General features: G+C 47.4%; 1 protein-coding gene across 3 annotated transcripts in view; it reads left to right on the top strand.

The window, feature by feature from the left end:
• Nucleotides 1-17221, top strand: part of wdr62 (WD repeat domain 62) — a 28047-nt gene that overhangs the window by 9639 nt on the left and 1187 nt on the right. The window contains exons 12-31 of one of the 3 annotated variants that reach the window (XM_062552375.1): nucleotides 329-420; nucleotides 2194-2319; nucleotides 2565-2635; nucleotides 3252-3373; nucleotides 3658-3733; nucleotides 5260-5371; nucleotides 5584-5647; nucleotides 5905-6027; nucleotides 7626-7747; nucleotides 8072-8133; nucleotides 8542-8868; nucleotides 10489-10646; nucleotides 11086-11198; nucleotides 11506-11631; nucleotides 12345-12459; nucleotides 12819-12957; nucleotides 13306-13381; nucleotides 15145-15279; nucleotides 15743-16651; nucleotides 16774-16868. In XM_062552375.1, coding sequence (XP_062408359.1) covers nucleotides 329-420; nucleotides 2194-2319; nucleotides 2565-2635; nucleotides 3252-3373; nucleotides 3658-3733; nucleotides 5260-5371; nucleotides 5584-5647; nucleotides 5905-6027; nucleotides 7626-7747; nucleotides 8072-8133; nucleotides 8542-8868; nucleotides 10489-10646; nucleotides 11086-11198; nucleotides 11506-11631; nucleotides 12345-12459; nucleotides 12819-12957; nucleotides 13306-13381; nucleotides 15145-15279; nucleotides 15743-16651; nucleotides 16774-16868 — 3163 coding nt within the window. Of the gene's footprint in view, nucleotides 1-328; nucleotides 421-2193; nucleotides 2320-2564; nucleotides 2636-3251; nucleotides 3374-3657; nucleotides 3734-5259; nucleotides 5372-5583; nucleotides 5648-5904; nucleotides 6028-7625; nucleotides 7748-8071; nucleotides 8134-8541; nucleotides 8869-10488; nucleotides 10647-11085; nucleotides 11199-11502; nucleotides 11632-12344; nucleotides 12460-12818; nucleotides 12958-13305; nucleotides 13382-15144; nucleotides 15280-15742; nucleotides 16652-16773; nucleotides 16869-17221 lie in introns of all 3 variants that reach the window. The other 2 variants (XM_062552374.1, XM_062552376.1) reach the window with 2 other exon arrangements.

The following is a 17221-nucleotide window of genomic DNA, read 5'->3' as shown; positions in this document are numbered from 1 at the left end:
GCTGCTTGTGGTTTGTTCGAATGTTTCACGTCATGGCTTTGACGCTTTTGGCGCTGAACTGGGTTGAGTGTCGGGCTATGAGCTTCACCAGCGATTTTGATGCTTTTGACGGTTTCCGTCTGAATGCACAGTAAGATTATTGGGATGGCGTGTTATTATCGATACGCTTCTGTTTTTCACAGCAACTGGTATTTCATCAGAAATGTTGTGGTTGGGGTGTGAAGGTGTGGTCACGCACAAAGCTCACTCTTTCGTGTGAGCCTGGTTTCCTCCCGGTTGCCTGTTTACACGCTAGCTGACGTTTCGGCCTTATCTTATCTCTCCCCAGGATCTTTGAGCTGCAGTTCCTAGACGAGATCGCCAAGATTGTGGCCCATGACTCCGAGGTGCTGTGTCTGGAGTTCTCGCCCACGGACACTGGTATGCGTCCACTGGCATCGTCAGAACCCTGTTTTCTAACTGTTTTCTTAAAGTACAGAAAAGAAAAGTACAGCTTCAGAAAGTAAAAGTTCATTCATTTAAACCAGCTGATTGTAATTAGCACAACTCTTCAGCTTGGTAGAGCAGCTAATTAGTGAAATCACCTGTGTTAAGTGCACAGTTAGGACTTTTCCACCCCTGCCTTTTGCCAAATTGAAATCCCTTGGGTCATGTGAAGTGGGTAGATTTTAGGGGTGGCACGGTTTTTGAAAAATGCTCCGAACCGTGCGGTTCGCATGTCACGGTTCGGAGTGTGTTTTCGTCGTACGGTCCTACGGTTCAGGCTAGTTATGGCATGCGCAATTGATTCCCATATGTGACGACGTGTTCCCCTTACGTGCGAGAGTAGGAGTGGAGTTTTGAGTGCTGCGCGCAAGGTTTTAAAAATGGCAAGTGCGAGAGATCATCCCTAGCGTGGTCAAACTGATGCACCTGACCCTGCTCGGGTGGAAGCATGTTCTTCCGCAACTGTAGACTATGCGTGCAACTTTACCAAACAGTAGCAGTAAACTCATTCTCCTTGGCCCGCTCTCGACATGCACATTAATCCAAATAGAACATTCACAATCGTGAACGCAATGACGCACAGAAGACGATTATTACTGTTAAAAACGGTTAGCATCAGACATTTGATAAAATCTCTTGCATTCAAGTTGACTGACCATCTCAATACCAATGTTTTCAACTCCAAGGCTTAAAAGGGCCTGTCCCAAGGAGAAAAAGTATTAGCTTACCTTGAAACTAAAACACATGTGGGGAAACTGAACAGTCCAACCAGTAGAGTATGATGAGCTTAGCCTGCTACTTTGTTTACAATATTTTGAGGCTTCAGCCAGACAGCTGAATTTAAGAGGTGGAGTTATAATGAATAGTAGGCTATAATCTGCATAAAGTTTGCTGTTATGAATATCAGACATGTCAGTATATAGAAGGAATAAATAATTACATAATGTGTGTGTGTTTCAAATAAAGACAAGCTTTACATCTTGTTAAAAAATCATTCACACTATATGAAAGGAGAGCGATAAAAAGGTGATGCAATGAAAAATATGGGTGGACGACCTACATTTTGTGCTGGTGCACCATCCCTGCCAAATAATTGAAAAGATTGTTGAAATCATCAATGTCTTCCCTCTTGCTTTATCAAAATCTCAACTGAAGCTTAAAGTTTCCTCAGACAATAATGTGCTTCATGTGAAGTCAAATTCAGTTTGTGCATTATTACATGATAACTATTCTCTAAATAGGCTACTCTAGCCTAATTGTGGATGATTAAGCTATGTGCTGAAATATGTTTCTGGAGTGTTAAAGAGTAAAAGAAAAAATAACAACAAGAACCGCACCGAACCGAAAACCGTGACCCTAAACCGTGATACGAACCGAACCGTAGATTTTGTGAACCGTGCCACCCCTAGTAGATTTAATAACACTATATAGCATAACACTAAACGTATTTGCTTTACATACTTGAAATGTCTTATTAAAATACGTGAACTCTTATTAATGTCAGGTTTTCTTGCCCTTGTGCTGCTGTTTATTGGTGACATAAACCTGTGAGCGTGACATGAGTTTTGGTTTGTGCCTTAAATGGGCATGGATAAAGGTTTTAAACAATCTCACTGCTGTTTGTCAGTGAATGAGGTCATCTTGTACTCATGTGAGTGTGAACTGATTGTGTGTGTGTGTGTGTGTGTGTGTGTGTGTGTGTGTCAGGTCTCCGTCTGCTTGCCTCGGCCAGTCGCGACCGTCTCATCCACATCTTCAACGTGGAGAACAATTACAACCTGGAGCAGACTGTCTATGACCACTCTGCCTCCATCACTGCCATCAAGTTTTCAGGTGTGTGTGTGTGTTTGTAGCCCTTCTACTCTCTCCCTCTTCTGAAAGTAAAAATGCATTCATGGTCCAAAACCTCCATATTCCCCTTTCAGCCTTAGTCCTGATGGTCACAATGCAGCTGAAAACAGCCCATGTTCTTTTACCTTTGTCAGTTCCTGTATATCTATACTGTATATCTGTTCTAAGGATTTAGTAACACAAGACTTCCTTTTACTGTGTGTGTGTGTGTGTGGGTTTGTTTGTAGGTGACAGTTCAGATGTGAACATGGTGAGCTGTGGAGCTGATAAGAGCATCTATTTCCGCACAGCCGAGCAGGTTTGTTTGTGTGTGTGTGTGTGTGTGTGTGTGTGTGTGTGTCTGAAGTGTGTGGTCTGAAGATCTTTGGATCTTTAGAAAACCAGTCATGTTTTTGAATGGTCGTGCGTCATTACCTCAGAATCATCATTTTACATCATTGAAAGCAGGAAGTCCTATTCATGGGTTTAATTGAAATCCGTATTTCTCCCATCTCAAGGCAAACTGAGGGAATGATGCACGACCATTCAAAATGAATGTCAATGCTTATTAATGTTTATTTATGAGTATGTGACAATAAACTTTGAACTTTGAAACTTTGAGCCAGTTAGCATAAAAGTGCCCCTATAGGTTCTAATGTTTCTTCTGTTTCCTGAAGAAACTAAGTGCTAATAACATACTTGGGTAGTCTGCCCACAGAGACATAGCAGATCTATGTTAAGTCTCATGTTCAGTATCTAAAATTGCTGTTGAACAGTTACTGAACATCACCTTAACCAAATCCAACCTCTAAGCTTAATCATAAATTGTAGTTAACAGAATTCCATCAGATAGTTTGTTGATAAATCTGTGAGTCTGTGGGCGGACTATCCAGGTGAAAAGTGACAACGTTTGGTTGTGTGCTTCTGGCCTGCAGACAGCAGAGGGCCTGTCCTTTTCCCGATCGCACTACGTGGCAGAGAAAACTACCCTCTACGACATGGACCTGGACGCCACAGGCGGTCAGGCAGCCATCGCCTGCCAGGACCGCAACGTCAGGTGTGTGTGTGTGTGTGTGTGTGAGCGAGAGGTGGAGTGTGAGGCAGAGCAGGAGAGACAGACTTTGGCGCTTCAGCAGGATTAGAATTGATGGTTGTGTCTGTAATGTAAAGGTAGACTGTTGTATCAATCTTGATTGTATCTGAAATGTTAAGGTAGACTGTTTGATTTGTTGTGTTTGAAATATTAAGGTAGACAGTGTGATGTATCAAAGTTTTGTCCGACTGCCCACTCCTCACTCTGTGAATGAACATGTTTGTGTTGTTTCTGTGTCCTGTGTTCAGAGTGTACAACATCAAGACTGGTAAAATGATGAGGTGCTTCAAGGGTTCCCTTAGCGAAGAAGGCACTCTGCTGAAGGTAAGCTGTTTGAGATGGAGTTAGGTGCCTTTTACAAGTGAACCAATATCACTACCAGTGCCGGTATCCAACAGTGCTTTTTTTTTCAGGGGGGTATTCCAAGTACGTGGTTTAGTGACAAACCTGATTAAGTTAAGGCAGAGTAAGTGGTAAACATCCTAATAGAAGAGCTGTATGGCTTCATTCGCCTAACAAAACAATGCCATTGGGCTCTTGTTGTTTGAGTAAAGCTGGACATACACTGTGCGATTTTTTCAATCGCGGTATTCTGCTGCTGCTCATACTGTACGAGTGAATTCGCAGGGGCAGCTCATGATTCCTGTTCTCACACTACACGATCCGATGGTCGGATGCGATTTGACTGCTCACACTGTACGTCCATATCGCAACTCGTGGGACTCTTTTATCTGGAACTTTATCAGCTGTGCTGCCATGCGGCTCCGTGTTGTCTAATTGCTTTCAGTGTTGCCAGGTCACGTGAGGAGAAATACGCAGCAGGTCTCTGAAAATAAGCCATAATAAACATACAACCCCAAAAGGCTATAGCATCCCCTTCCCAAACCCCTTTTACATTTCTGGGGTGGTCATAGAGGAGCCTACAGTGAGAGTCGACGCAGCTGTTCAAAATGCCCCCTGTGTAAGTATACGTGTAGGCGCTGCGTGCAACTAGCAACTTCACACAAAATCAAGCCCAAGTCACTTAAAATAAGCAGACTATGGCAACACCGTTTGTTTTGTTGTCCGTATCTGTGTTCGCGCATGTGTAGTGTGACAGGTTGAGGTAAATCGGCTCAAACAGTGCTTCAGCAGTGCGATAGACTCACGAGGGGCGACCAGGATTTCAAACAAGTTTGATATTCTCCCGATCGATCGGGAGGTGGTCGTGAGGTGGTAATCGCTTCTCGTTACCCCACGTATAGCCTACTACACGATGCGAGACGCACGACTGAGCCAAAATTCGGCCCGATCCCCAAAATAGTCGCACGACTCAAAAATCGTGGCAAAATGGGACAAAAATCGCACAGTGTATGCCCAGCTTAAGTGATAAACATCCGAGTTAACTTACCCAGGTGTATCACTAAACCACGCACTTGGAATACCCCCCTCTACTTTACTTTGTCTGAATAAGCAACACTAGCCGGCAGCTTTTGACCAGTGAAATTGGTAGACGCGTGCAGACACTGTCCTTCTTTAAAAAGAAAAGCAAAACTTGAGAGAACAGTGCCAGAAGACATAGTGGCCAAACATGTATTGCACCTGTAGTGGTTCAGCTGCTGATCTCTCCCAGATTCTTTCTCCTTCTTTAGCCTACTGAAATTTGGCACCGGCTGATTTTAACATGACGCGGTACTCCGTGTACAGAGTTTGGTGCCCAGCCGATGTGTGCGAGTGCATTTCTATTTTTCCTGTCTGTACTTTGGCTTGTGCACCCACACTGTTGTTGCAGTACCGCGACAGCCCAGGATGATCTCTAGAGCACTGGTGCTGATGGTGTCCATAGAAACCACATCTCCCTCCCTCCACAGGTCCAGATGGATCCTTCCGGAGTCTACCTGGCCACCAGCTGCTCAGACAAGAACATCAGCATCTTTGACTACGAGTCTGGAGAGTGTGTGGCCAGCCTGTTTGGGCACTCTGGTACGCCCCTCTTTTCCTGTGTGTGTGTTTGTTTCCCCTCCCACACCAACAGGGGCTTTTTTGTGTGTTTGTTTCCCCTCCCACACCAACAGGGGCTTTTTTCAACACTGTCCACTCCTGAAGATTCAGTAGAGTAGGACAAATAAACAAACTATTTCTTTTTTTTCTCTTTTTTTTCTATCTCGTATTCTTTTTCTTTCTTTCCCTCTCAGAAATCGTGACGGGCATGAGGTTCAGCCAGGACTGCAGGCACCTCATCACGGTATCTGGCGACAGGTGAGTGAGACGGCACATGACCCAAATCCTGCTGTTTACATTCTCTCCCTCTTCATAATGTAATCCAATACGCGTCTACATTCTGAAGCGCAGTGCAATCAATACGCGTCTCCAGTACGCCCAGGAATGTAATCCAGTACACTATTAAGTGGTGTCACTCGGAACTGGACATACACTGTGCATCATTTGTGTATGTGAAGCGCCAGTGGAAGTCTGACCGTAATGTTTGATAAATGTTTTTGTGTGTGTGTGTTTAGCTGTGTGTTTCTGTGGCGCTTGGACTCTCAGATGACCAACTCCATGAGGAAGAGGCTGGCGGAGAAGAGAGAGAGGGCAGGCGTCCGGGACGCCAGGGCTGCCAGTCAACAGCATGTGCTTCGGTGAGACACACACACACACACACACACACACACACACACACACACACACACACACACACACACACACACACAGAGAGCATGTTCTGTGCTGTTTGTTTTCTTTAGTGCGAGATGAACTGTAGGGTCAAAGGGCGATGTCTGTCTCTCCTGTAATCTGAATAATGCTGATAACACATTATACAGCATTATTCAGTGTGTGTGGGGGTTTTTTTAGGGCTCGGCCCATATCTGTTGTCCTCTTGAATGTCCTTAGCAATGAATAGAATAGAATATACTTTTTTGATCCTGTGAGTGAACACGAATTAGTGAATACACACAGCACACAGTGAACATACAGTGAGGTGAATCACACACTAACCCAGAGCAGTGAGCTGCCTGCCCAACCAGCGGCGCTCGAGGAGCAGTGAAGGGTTAGGTGCCTTGCTCAAGGGCACTTCAGCCGTGGTGGACTGGTCGGGGATCGAACCGGCAACCCTCAAGCCCGTAGCCCTAACCAGTACACCACGGCTGCCCATCTGTTGTCCTCTTGAATGCCCTTAGCAATGTGTTTTTCTCCCAATATCAGTTGATCTGTTACAGGCCCTTCGTTTAGTCTCCTTGTGTTTGTATGTCCAGATTAAGCTTATCCGGCCGGAACACTGTGTTTAGATTGTGCGAAATGAACAGGGCCTTGAACCGCTATTAGGTTGTTTTTTTCTGGGGGGGGGTTAGGGTTTTTTTTTTTTTTTTTTTTTTGACCAGTCATTTTGTACAAGTCATGCTTTCCATCTTGTCATCTTTGTTGGTTTTGTATGGGATGTCCGTGATTTGGCCCTAGCAGAATGTGCTCATACTTGGATAGTTCACAGCTTTAGACGGGTGGAGGAGGGGGTGTAGACAGGCCTGCCTAGTGAGTTCATGATTTAAGTTGCTTCAGTGTTTAGTGTTTAGAGTGTTTAGCACCATTTTAAGAAAAAAAATGTTTACTGCAAATTATTCCCCAACAGTCTGTGAACACTGCAGAACAGTTGTGCCATCAGATGAGCTGAATAGGGGAAAGCGGAATAGTTAGTTAGCCTCACGGTCTGCTCTATTTCCTCCTCTGCAGGTTCTCATGTGGCTGGGTCATGTAAACAAATGTATTATTCCTTGTTTTGCATTTGTAGTTGGAGCAGTTAATCAAATGAATTGAATAATCGTCAATTATAACTTCCAACGATTATCAAACTATGCAGATTATGTTTTTTTGTTTTCTGTTTTCCAACAATCTCTTTGTCTTGACTTTCTTGAAATTCAGCACACATCTTTGTTTAGTGGTTACTGCTGTATGCACTCTTTTATGCCATGTATTTTGCCATGTATGTTTTATGCTTTTCAGTTTAATTAGATTCAATTCACTTCTAGTGTAGAAAATGGATTTTCTAAATTCACAATCATTGAGTAATCATATTAAGTAATCTCAGGATATCAACCGAAATTGTCACAATTAAAGTTTTTTGCCATAATCAAGTCCTATTTTGTAGTTTGCTCTTAAAGGCCATGCTGTTTATACTTCTATGTCAGAGATGTACTGGATGGGCGGATACAGGTGGTCAAAGTGTGTGTGTGTGTGTGTGTAGGAGGGAGACCTACATCACGGTGCCAGCTATGGAGGTAGCCCAGGAGAAGGCTGAGGAAGAGGAGGATACAGCGTTGTGTGAAGAAGAGCCACGCACTCCAGCTAGGCTTGACACAACTCCAGGTGAGTGCAGAGAAAGGTCTCAAGTGAGACGCCAATCAGGCCACATATAGGCCTTTTCCACCAGCAGAGAACCAGCTCCGTTCTGGTTCATCCTCTAGATGTTGAACCATTCGGAATGTTTCAATCAAAGATCAATCGGTTTGGGTCCTGAAAAGTTGATTTGGATCTGGCACCAAAAAGTAGCCTGTTCTCCAAGTTTAATGAAAATCAGCCCGGCGGGTTTTGCATAATCCTAAACCAACATAACCCCTTTGGTGAACATCATCATTATTTAGCTTTCAGTGATTTCTATTAAACTGTTGGCCATCACTGCTTGTGTTCCAGAGGTTGCTGACCCGATGCTGCTGCAGACCAATGGCAGATTACCCATGTGGGCTCGCAAACTGGTGAGAAAACACTCCTGCAGATATGGGAAAGTAATCAAATGTGTGAACAAGCTTGTATCCAAGCACTTCTCAACCCTCTCTTGCTCCTCTTTTCCGTCTGTCTGTCTGTCTGTCTGTCTGTCTGTCTGTCTGTCTGTCTGTCTGTCTGTCTGTCTGTCTGTCTGTCTGTCTGTCTGTCTCTGTCTGTCTGTCTGTCTGTCTGTCTGTCTGTCTGTCGGTCTGTCGGTCTGTCTGTCTCTTTCATACATCAGAGGATTTTGCACATATTGATTGACAGACATTTTGTCATTGCCTTGTATATTGTAATAAAGATATTGATTGATTGACATTTTGTCGTTCCTTTTGCATATTGTAATAAAGTATCGTTTGAAATCTCTGCCAACCTCTCCCTCCACTACTAACCCCCAGGCTGCAGTGAGCTCTGCTGGTGCTCCAGGCGCTCAAGGTCCTGCTGCTGCTGCCCCCACCACCACCACCACCGCGGCCCCCTCTGCCCTGGGCCCCTACCAGCCCCGGGGCCGCTGGGCCGAGCAGTCGGACCCCCAGGCCATCCGCTCCCTCCTGGAGACGCGCAGCCTGCAGCTGGCGCTCACGCCCAGCCCCCAGAGGGGCGACGGGGGCGGGGACGCCGAGGAGGAGGCCGACGACGCCCACTTCCACCCCCAGAGCCTGGACAGCCTCATGGACGAGGAGGAGGAGGAGGAAGAGGAGGAGCCCGAGGACGAGGATGAGAAGGTGGGTTAGATGTTGCTGATGGTGTGTGTGTGTGTGTGTGTGTGTGTGTGTGTGTGTGTGTGTGTGTGTGTGTAACTTTGTAGTAAGATATATTTAAAGAGTTTTCAGACCTGTTCCAAGTTGTCATTTTATGCTTAAGCTTCAGACTAGGGCTGTACAATGTATCGTTTTAGCATTGTCATTGTGATGTGTGCACGTTTAATAGTCACATTGATGACTTTGTAATTCATATTGCAAGTCATCATGTTGCAAAGAGCAAATGTTGCTGCCGAAGGGGAAAGGACTACGATAGAATTAGTCATACTCTGGAAGTCCACTGCATTGTTACCAAAGCAAAGCATAGAAACATCTCATTAATGGAATGCTCAGGCAGCCAAATGTTGCATCTGTCAGTCATGGCAGGAATAGACGCTTTCATCAGACCCATCACAAATTCACAATATACAGTATTATTTAAAAACAATATCACAATGCATGTTCTTTTCCAATATATTGCAGCCCTTCTTCAGACTCTAAGACTTTAGCTTAAAAAAGTAATAATCTTTGGAGTTTTGTGTGTTGAATCCATCATAAGGTGAGACGGAAAACTTTAAAGGGTCTGAACGTTTAAAAGGGGTCTGACAACTGCACTGCATTTTGGTCTATTTGTCATCACTCCCTTCCTTCATTTCTTCCTTCCTTTTTTTATTAGAAGAAAAGCATCTTCCTGTGACTCTGGGCTGAGTCCACCTCTGTGCGTTATTATGTTCCGTGTGTCCACCGTTAGTCACTTCCCTCGCCCTTCTGACTCCCACCAGGACTCACTGACCGCTGCTGTTTCAGTTTCATTTAACCCCCCTACACACACACACACACTCGGTCCCATGAGTCTGATTTGGGTGACTCACTTTATACACACACACACACACACACACACACACACACACACACACACACACACACACACACACACACACACACACACACACACACACACACCGCACGACTTCACTCACGAGCGCTCTCTCGGTCACATGCTGCACAGGGTGTGTGTGTGTGTGTGTGTCAGAGGGATGATCTCAGAATCTGAACGGTATAAACTTAAAGGGGAACTGGCACTGAATTTTGGGAAAGGAGGAGGGGGGAGAGCAGGATGGGATATCCCTGCCGCTGCAGTGCAAGAAGTCTGGATAGGAAGGCTTAACGAGAGTTAATGTGTGTGGGTGTGTGTGTGTGACTGGCTCCTGCCTGTGTGTGTGTGTGTGTGTGTGTGTGTGGTAGCGCGTGGTAGCGCTTGCCAGCTAGCAAGAGCAGAAACTGAGAGGATGGTTGAAGGGCAAAGCCCCCCTCTCTTTCCCTTTCTCTTTCTCCCTCTGTCTCCCTCTGTCTTTGGGCTCCACTGCAGCAGAGAGGCAGCGAGTCAGCACCTCTACGCCAGCCAGCCTGTCTGGCGCCAGCGGCCACAGGTGCACACACTGCATCGCTACGCTCGTAGCCACGGAAACGAGATCTGCCGCACTCTCTGTCTGTCTCGGTATCCTGGGACCGGATACTACAGGTTGCCAGAGACAACATTTTCACACGTGTGTGTGTGTGTGTGTGTGTGTGTGTGTGTGTGTGTGTGTGTGTGTGTTGGTGCAGAGCTCGAGCGGTCACTTTGAGGCGGGTTTCCCGAGGCCAGGCTACCTGCCGCTGCCGGCTGCGGGGGATCTGTTTGGGCCCGGACGCGGCTCTCTGGACAGGAACGACTACATCCTGTACCCGGCCAACAGCACAGCGCTGTCAACGGGGGGAGACGGGTAAGATGGGCAGACTCTCTCTCACTCTCACACACACACACACACACACACACACACACTTACTCAAACACACACACACCACACACAAACTCACTTACTCAAACTCACATCCTCTTTGTACGCACATGCGCATATGTACTTATACGTAGCAGCTATACGTACTCTCTCTCTCTCTCATAACTACCTGCACCATGTCAGCATGTTCTCCACTGCTGCATGGACGCACTGTCAGCACCACACACACACAGTTATGGTGTAATCAATATGCAATCAGACTGAGTGTTTGGACTGCAGCATGTGTTTCCTAGTGTCTCAGTGCTGCTGTCCTGTCAATCACCAGTATCTGTAAAGGAGGGAAACTGTGAATTATATACCATGCCTCAATGTATGTGACGTATGCAGTAGACCAACACGTGTGTGTGTGTTTTCCCTTCCTCAGGGACTTTGACGTGAAGGCTTTATGTGAGGTGGGGGAGGAGCTTAGTCCAGACAGTGCCTGTTGCGTGGGCTCCGCGGAGAGCCGGGGGTCCAATCAGGAGCCAGCGATGGATCGTGAGTCCTCCTCACCCACCGATGTCCCACCTTAGCGCCATCTCCACCTAAATAACATAGGACTACATTCACTATAACCTATCTATTTTGTAACACTCAAAAGCATGTGGTGACCACCACAACTGTCTTGATCAACCTTCACTTTTGGTAATTGTCAGCAACTTGGGTAGAAGTTTACCTTCTGCAGTGACCTGTCCATCTGTCTGCCCTGAACAGCTAGTTTCTCGGTTACATCTTAATCATTCCCAGTATCTTCTTTCCTCTCCCTCTTCCTCCTCCTCCTCTTCCTCTTCCTCATCCACAGCAGACACAGACTCCCTGAGCCAAGTGAGCTCCACGGGCAGCTCCGGCGTGGAGGAAGAGGAGGAGGAAGAGCCAGAGACACTCTTGCGTCAGCATTTCGACACACTGGCCAACAGCCTGTCTGGCGATGGTGAGCTTCTTACACCGCTGCCACCGCCTCCTGCTGAGACCTGCTAATCTCCATTCACTTTCACAGCTCATAGTGGATTGTCTCCTCCCTCAAGAAAGGGTATTAGGAACGGCCCCCACCGGGCTCCTATGGGATATGGAATTTCTGGGAAATCGCTTTATTCCAGACATGGATATAATAAGTCAGGGGATTTGATCATTTTTGGAGCCCAAGTCATGAAATAGCAGGGAATTTGGTTATTGCAAAAATGTAATTTTGAATGAATACCAACTCCAGTTTTAATATTCACAGGCTTCCCGTAATACTGTATCTAGTTTTTGAACGCTCGGTCCGTTAAAGGTTATGGAAAAGGCAGGGGAATTCACTTGGTGTGGGAAGGGAAGGGAACCCTGAGCCCTAGTAGTACACAGTGCATTTTCATGATTGATTTGGTTTCATGAAATCATCATGAACACAGAACTAGACGCATGTATGTGAGCATTCGCAATTAAAGCGTCAGTGTGATCAGTGTGTTCGCCATACTGGGGGATATTCCTCAGGGTGTATATGACTGCATTCGTGTCCATCAGTATCCCTACTGACTCATTTGTCAGTCAGCTGAGGTCAGTGAGTCAAATACGCCTTTATGAATATACCCTCGTGCAAGCTTTGTATGGGTGATATTGAGGCACAAAGTCAAGAGAGATGCCAACTGTGTGTGTGTGTCCCTACAGCTGAGAAGTTTGACACAGACCCTCGCAGTCTGCAGCCGGCGTCTGACAGCAACTTCCTCAACCCGCGTCTGAGCATCTCCACCCGTTTCCTGTCTCGCTTCCAGAACCGCCTGCGGTCAGTCTCTCTCACACACATACACCTACAAACACGCACACGCACACACACACATACCGCAGTTGCTCGTGTTCATCTTTAGCATTAGAAATAGATTCCCTACTCTACAATGGATGGCACAAAATTCTATCACAATTGTACTGTAGTCCACTATTCATGTGCCCATAGATATGAAGACTAAAAGGAAGTTTTCTACCACCAAACTTAACCTTGATGACACACACACACACACACACAGCTCTTGAACCATGTGAAATAAGCACCATTTTTAACATCAGAGATGATTGTAACTTTTCCGTGTGCACAGCACACACCCCCTCACTGACCCTGTTCACCGGTCTTCTCTCTGCCCTCCTCAGAGGTGTGGGCTGTGGTGCGTCTGCTGCCCGGCCTGCTGCACTGCCCCCCAGCATCTCAGAGGAGGCCTCTCCTGGAAGCAGCCCCACTCCCCCAACTGCCTCATCTGCCCCATCTGCCCCTACTCAGCCCATCCCCCAGGTAAGAGCAGCCCTCTCGGACCCTGGTCGCTCTGATTCACTCTCCACTAGGTGGTGCTGTGCTAGAGACGGTATGTGATTTTCAATGTGGAGACATTCATTGGCCTTTAGGAGGGATTATAGGGTTCTCAGGGGCTGTCAATGAGGGCAATTTTAACTCATTTAGACTGGGACAGCCAATGTATAATGCAAATTTCCCCAACGATTTTGCAACGCCAGGCAAAAATGGCTCATTTAAACTACATCTTATGGCAAGTTGCATGCAAATTGACGTCTGTCCTTGCCGTAAGGCTCCTTGCCGTAAGGCTCTGTAAGATCATGTCCACATGAGCGTTCCCTTTGTGCTCAGGGCTCTACGAAGACTCAGCAGGCTGGTGAGGGTGCCGTGGAGCCTCCCACACTGGCTGAGGAGGCCAAGAGCCGAGGTGAGTCATGCTTTCATTTCTTTCTTTCTTTCTTTCTTTCTTTCTTTCTTTCTTTCTTTCTTTCTTTCTTTCTTTCTTTCTTTCTTTCTTTCTTTCTTTCTTTCTTTCTTTCTTTCTTTCTTTCTTTCTTTCTTTCTTTCTTTCTTTCTTTCTTTCTTTCTTTCTTTCTTTCTTTCTTTCTTTCCCCTTCCCGCCATCCTCTGTACCACTTGTGATCTCTAGCCATAGTAACCTTCTTGTCTGAGGTGTAGTAAGCTTGGTCTAACTTATTTCTGTTAATTCCAACAGTTGGGTTTTGGGGCCGGTGTTGTTTTTCCTCTTTAGTTCAGAGAGAACGTACACCTTATATAAAGCACTGTACGGAATAGAAAGTCTCAACATGTACCTGTATGACTGTATCTCAGGATGTGGTTGTCATCATCAAGGTGGTAAGAACATGGCCAGCCTGTTACTCTGATTCTCAGAACTTCCTGGGTTACAGCTGGCAGAGGCACTGTTTGAACATCATATCAGAGAATGTCTAATAAGGGGAGAAGGACCACTAGCGAAATACTTCCGCATGGTACTGCAACTAGAGGGCGATCGCGAGCAAGTGATGAATGAATGGGTAGCAATGGAGCTGAACCCCCCAGTACCACATTTGTCGTTATATAATTTTTTCTCCTAAAATTGCATTAATGCATGCGATGCAGGATAACTTGACTTGACAATCAGCTGACCAATAAAATTTTTAATATGTGCTGTTATTCCTAAAAGCCCTTTCAAAGTTTTCATGTCACGTGACACAAGCGAACCACTTTACGGCCATAGACCTAAAAGAAGGTTCAGCTTCACGACGGTCGTAATCGGTCGCGAGTGTCGCGAGCATCCATGAGCTAAATGCTAGCATGTTACAGGGAAAACGGCCCATCCTATGAAAAGCAGAAAGGACATGAGTGACTTTTTATTTCATTTCCAGTGGAAAACCTATACTCAGGTAGCTACTACGACAATGTACATTAAGAAATGAAGTTGTCAACTGTGAAAAAAACGAGTTCTAGCCGCTTAGCCCCATAGACCACAATTCATTTATCACTTGCTCGGCAACGTCCCTAGCGGAATTTCAACAGATTGCAGGAACAATCCGGTACAATGGAGTTAATAGGAAGTGGACCGGCTCTCCCTAAAGGGGCTCTGATCATATCAACCTTAACAGCTCAACTCTGAAGTCTCTCTGGTTGACTTAAAACTCTCATGTTGAGGTCAGACACCGTTAAGGTTGAGGTATTGTGAGCCTTTGGTAGGTAGTTAGTGTTGTCATTGACCCCATTTAGACTTAAATGTTTTAAAATGTGTCAGATGTGTGGGAAATCGGATCACAAATGAACAGCACCACATTCAAACATAAACGACAATGAAGACCTGTTATTACTTAATCACTAAAACCATCGAAGATGCCTCTTAGGATTCCCCCGCTCTGTGTATTTGTCCTCTTCCCCCCCCCCTGCTCAACATGCTTGACTTGGCCAAAACGGGTACCGTACGTTTAGAGAATCAGGACTGCTGCTTATGAGTCTAATCAAGTGCAGTATGCCTTCAATTCCACTGACTAATCGGGTTTCCCAGGAGCAGGCATTAACTTGCAGATCTGTAGGGTTGGGGAGCAGTTGTCGAGAACAAGCTGCCACAGCTGGATGGGTCTCGGTTCCTGTTGCCTGACTGGCGTCGTTGTGTGCTAACGCTGGTTTTAACTGTTTGAAATTTCAATGCCGCTGGCTGTGAAGCCGAAGCCGTGCGGTTGGTGAAGTCTCGTCCGCCGATGCCCAGGAAGCAGCACTCTGCACACAACCTACGGCGCCCGCGGCCCCTGCATAGCCGCCACAGCATAGCTGCCATTGGGTGCAATAGCACCCTGGGAGGTGTGTGTTTGTGTGTCTGTGCGCACATACGACTGGGCTTTTGATGGTGCTGCACAATACGATCAAATCAGGGGACAGTGGTTTTGGGTGTCTCTCTCTCTCTCTCTCTCTCTCTCTCTCTCTCTCTCTCTCTCTCTCTCTCTCTCTCTCTCTCTCTCTCTCTCTCTCTCTCTCTCTCTCTCTCTCACTTTGATGCACCTTTGTGTTGAGTTTTTATGTGATTTGGTGTGCACCCTGTTTGTAATTTCCCATTCACGGTTCCTCTTATGGTGAGGGTTAAATGGCTGGTCCATTGTGTTCATTTACCGGGAAAGTGTTGTGGGAGCAATCACGCAGATCGACCAATCAGGCATGAGAAGTGTCAAACCAATCATCCAATCAGATAGGGCACAGTCACATCCTCTATCTTCTCCTTCCTTCTCCGAGTTGTTTATAAAACCATATATTTTTCCTCCCCCTGCAGAGGTAACGGACAAGGCCCTGTTCTCCCAGTCCAACATTGAGAACGTGGCCACCACGCCGGGCCAGAACCCAGTGAGCGGCCCGTCTCCCAAACCCGGCCACCCGGCGCCAGAGAAGGACGCCGCCGGCCTGCGCTCCTCCCAGAGCTACATGAGCGCCACCACCAGCTCCCGTGCCAAAGTGTCCCGCTCGGGCACTCCGGGAGAGGCCCCCGCCAGGACCCCGCTAACGGAGGAGGCCACCCCGCCAGCCAAAGCCTCGGGCCCCAGAGCCCCCTCCCTCCAGGACCTGAGCTCGGAGCACGGGGACTTTAAGGAGAACCTGCCCCCTACCTCTCTTCCTCCTCCTCTCGCGTCCTCCTTGACCAACGCTGCCTTCACCTCGGAGACCGGGTCAGCCAGCCTCCCCTCCACGCCGATGGCCTCCACCGGGACGTCGTCCTCGTCGGGCCAGTTGCCTGGCAACCACAGCGCCCGGGCCGCGCTCCGGTTGGACCTGTCGGGCTCCGACTGCTGCCCCTCCCCGGGCCGCTCGACTCCCGCGGCTGCCATGAAGAGCCGGCGGCGGTTGGCTCCGGAGGGAGCGCCGCGGCAGGGCGCGCTGGTCACCCCGACCGAGATGCGGTCCCTGGGACAGGAGGGCAGGAAGCGCATCAGCAGCATCGAGGACGGCATGACCCCCCGCGGGGCCCTCGGCTCCAGAGCCTCCGCCGCGCTCACCTCTCCCGCCTGCTGCCGCTCCCCAGAGCCCTCGCAGGCCAGAGGGGCCGAGGGGCACCCAAGATCAGACCCCCAGGCCCAGCTGCAGCAGCAGGCCGTCTCCCAGTCTTCTGCTCCAGCAGCATCTCCAGCTGTGGGTAACCTGTCTTTCCAGGAGAGCCCGGCATCATGCTCCAGTCCATTGGACTCAGGTGAGAGGGATGGTTGGGGGAGGAAGTAGATTATCATGAGTTGTGTTGGTTTGCGTTGCGTTGCCAGGTACTGTAAAGACTATTAATCTGGTGACTCCCTCTTCTCCCCCTTGTGCTTCCAGCTGATTCAATGGAGTCTGTGAATTTGCAGACGTGCAACCAGATAGTGAACGAGCTGAGACACACCATGAAGAGAGCTGTGAGTCTGTACAGCAAGGTGAGCAGCAGCACAAGGCTTTCATCCTGACCTCTCGGCTCTCAGTGGCCCAATCCCAATGTCAGCCCTAAAGACTAAGAACTAAAGACTCACAGACTTAATTGATCTCAGGTGCTAAGTGAGTGAGTGTGTGAGGCCACATAGGCTCAGATAGGTATTTGGGATTGGGACAGCACTTCACGAGATCACATGTACCTTGGCGATGTTTACTAACAAAGACGTGGCTAACATTTGCACCATGCACGTGTGTCGTGCGTGCTGTTGTTTACCTTAATTTCCGGATTTTTCTATGATCTCCGCGGTAAACGTCACAACACTTTGAACTGTGGGTAATTCCCTTAGGTTAAGTCTGC

This window comes from Sardina pilchardus, chromosome 13, assembly GCF_963854185.1.
Source record: "Sardina pilchardus chromosome 13, fSarPil1.1, whole genome shotgun sequence".
NCBI classification, from domain to species: Eukaryota; Metazoa; Chordata; class Actinopteri; order Clupeiformes; family Clupeidae; genus Sardina; species Sardina pilchardus.
Note: the sequence above shows the minus strand (reverse complement) of the source record. Positions and strands in the feature narration are given on the sequence as shown.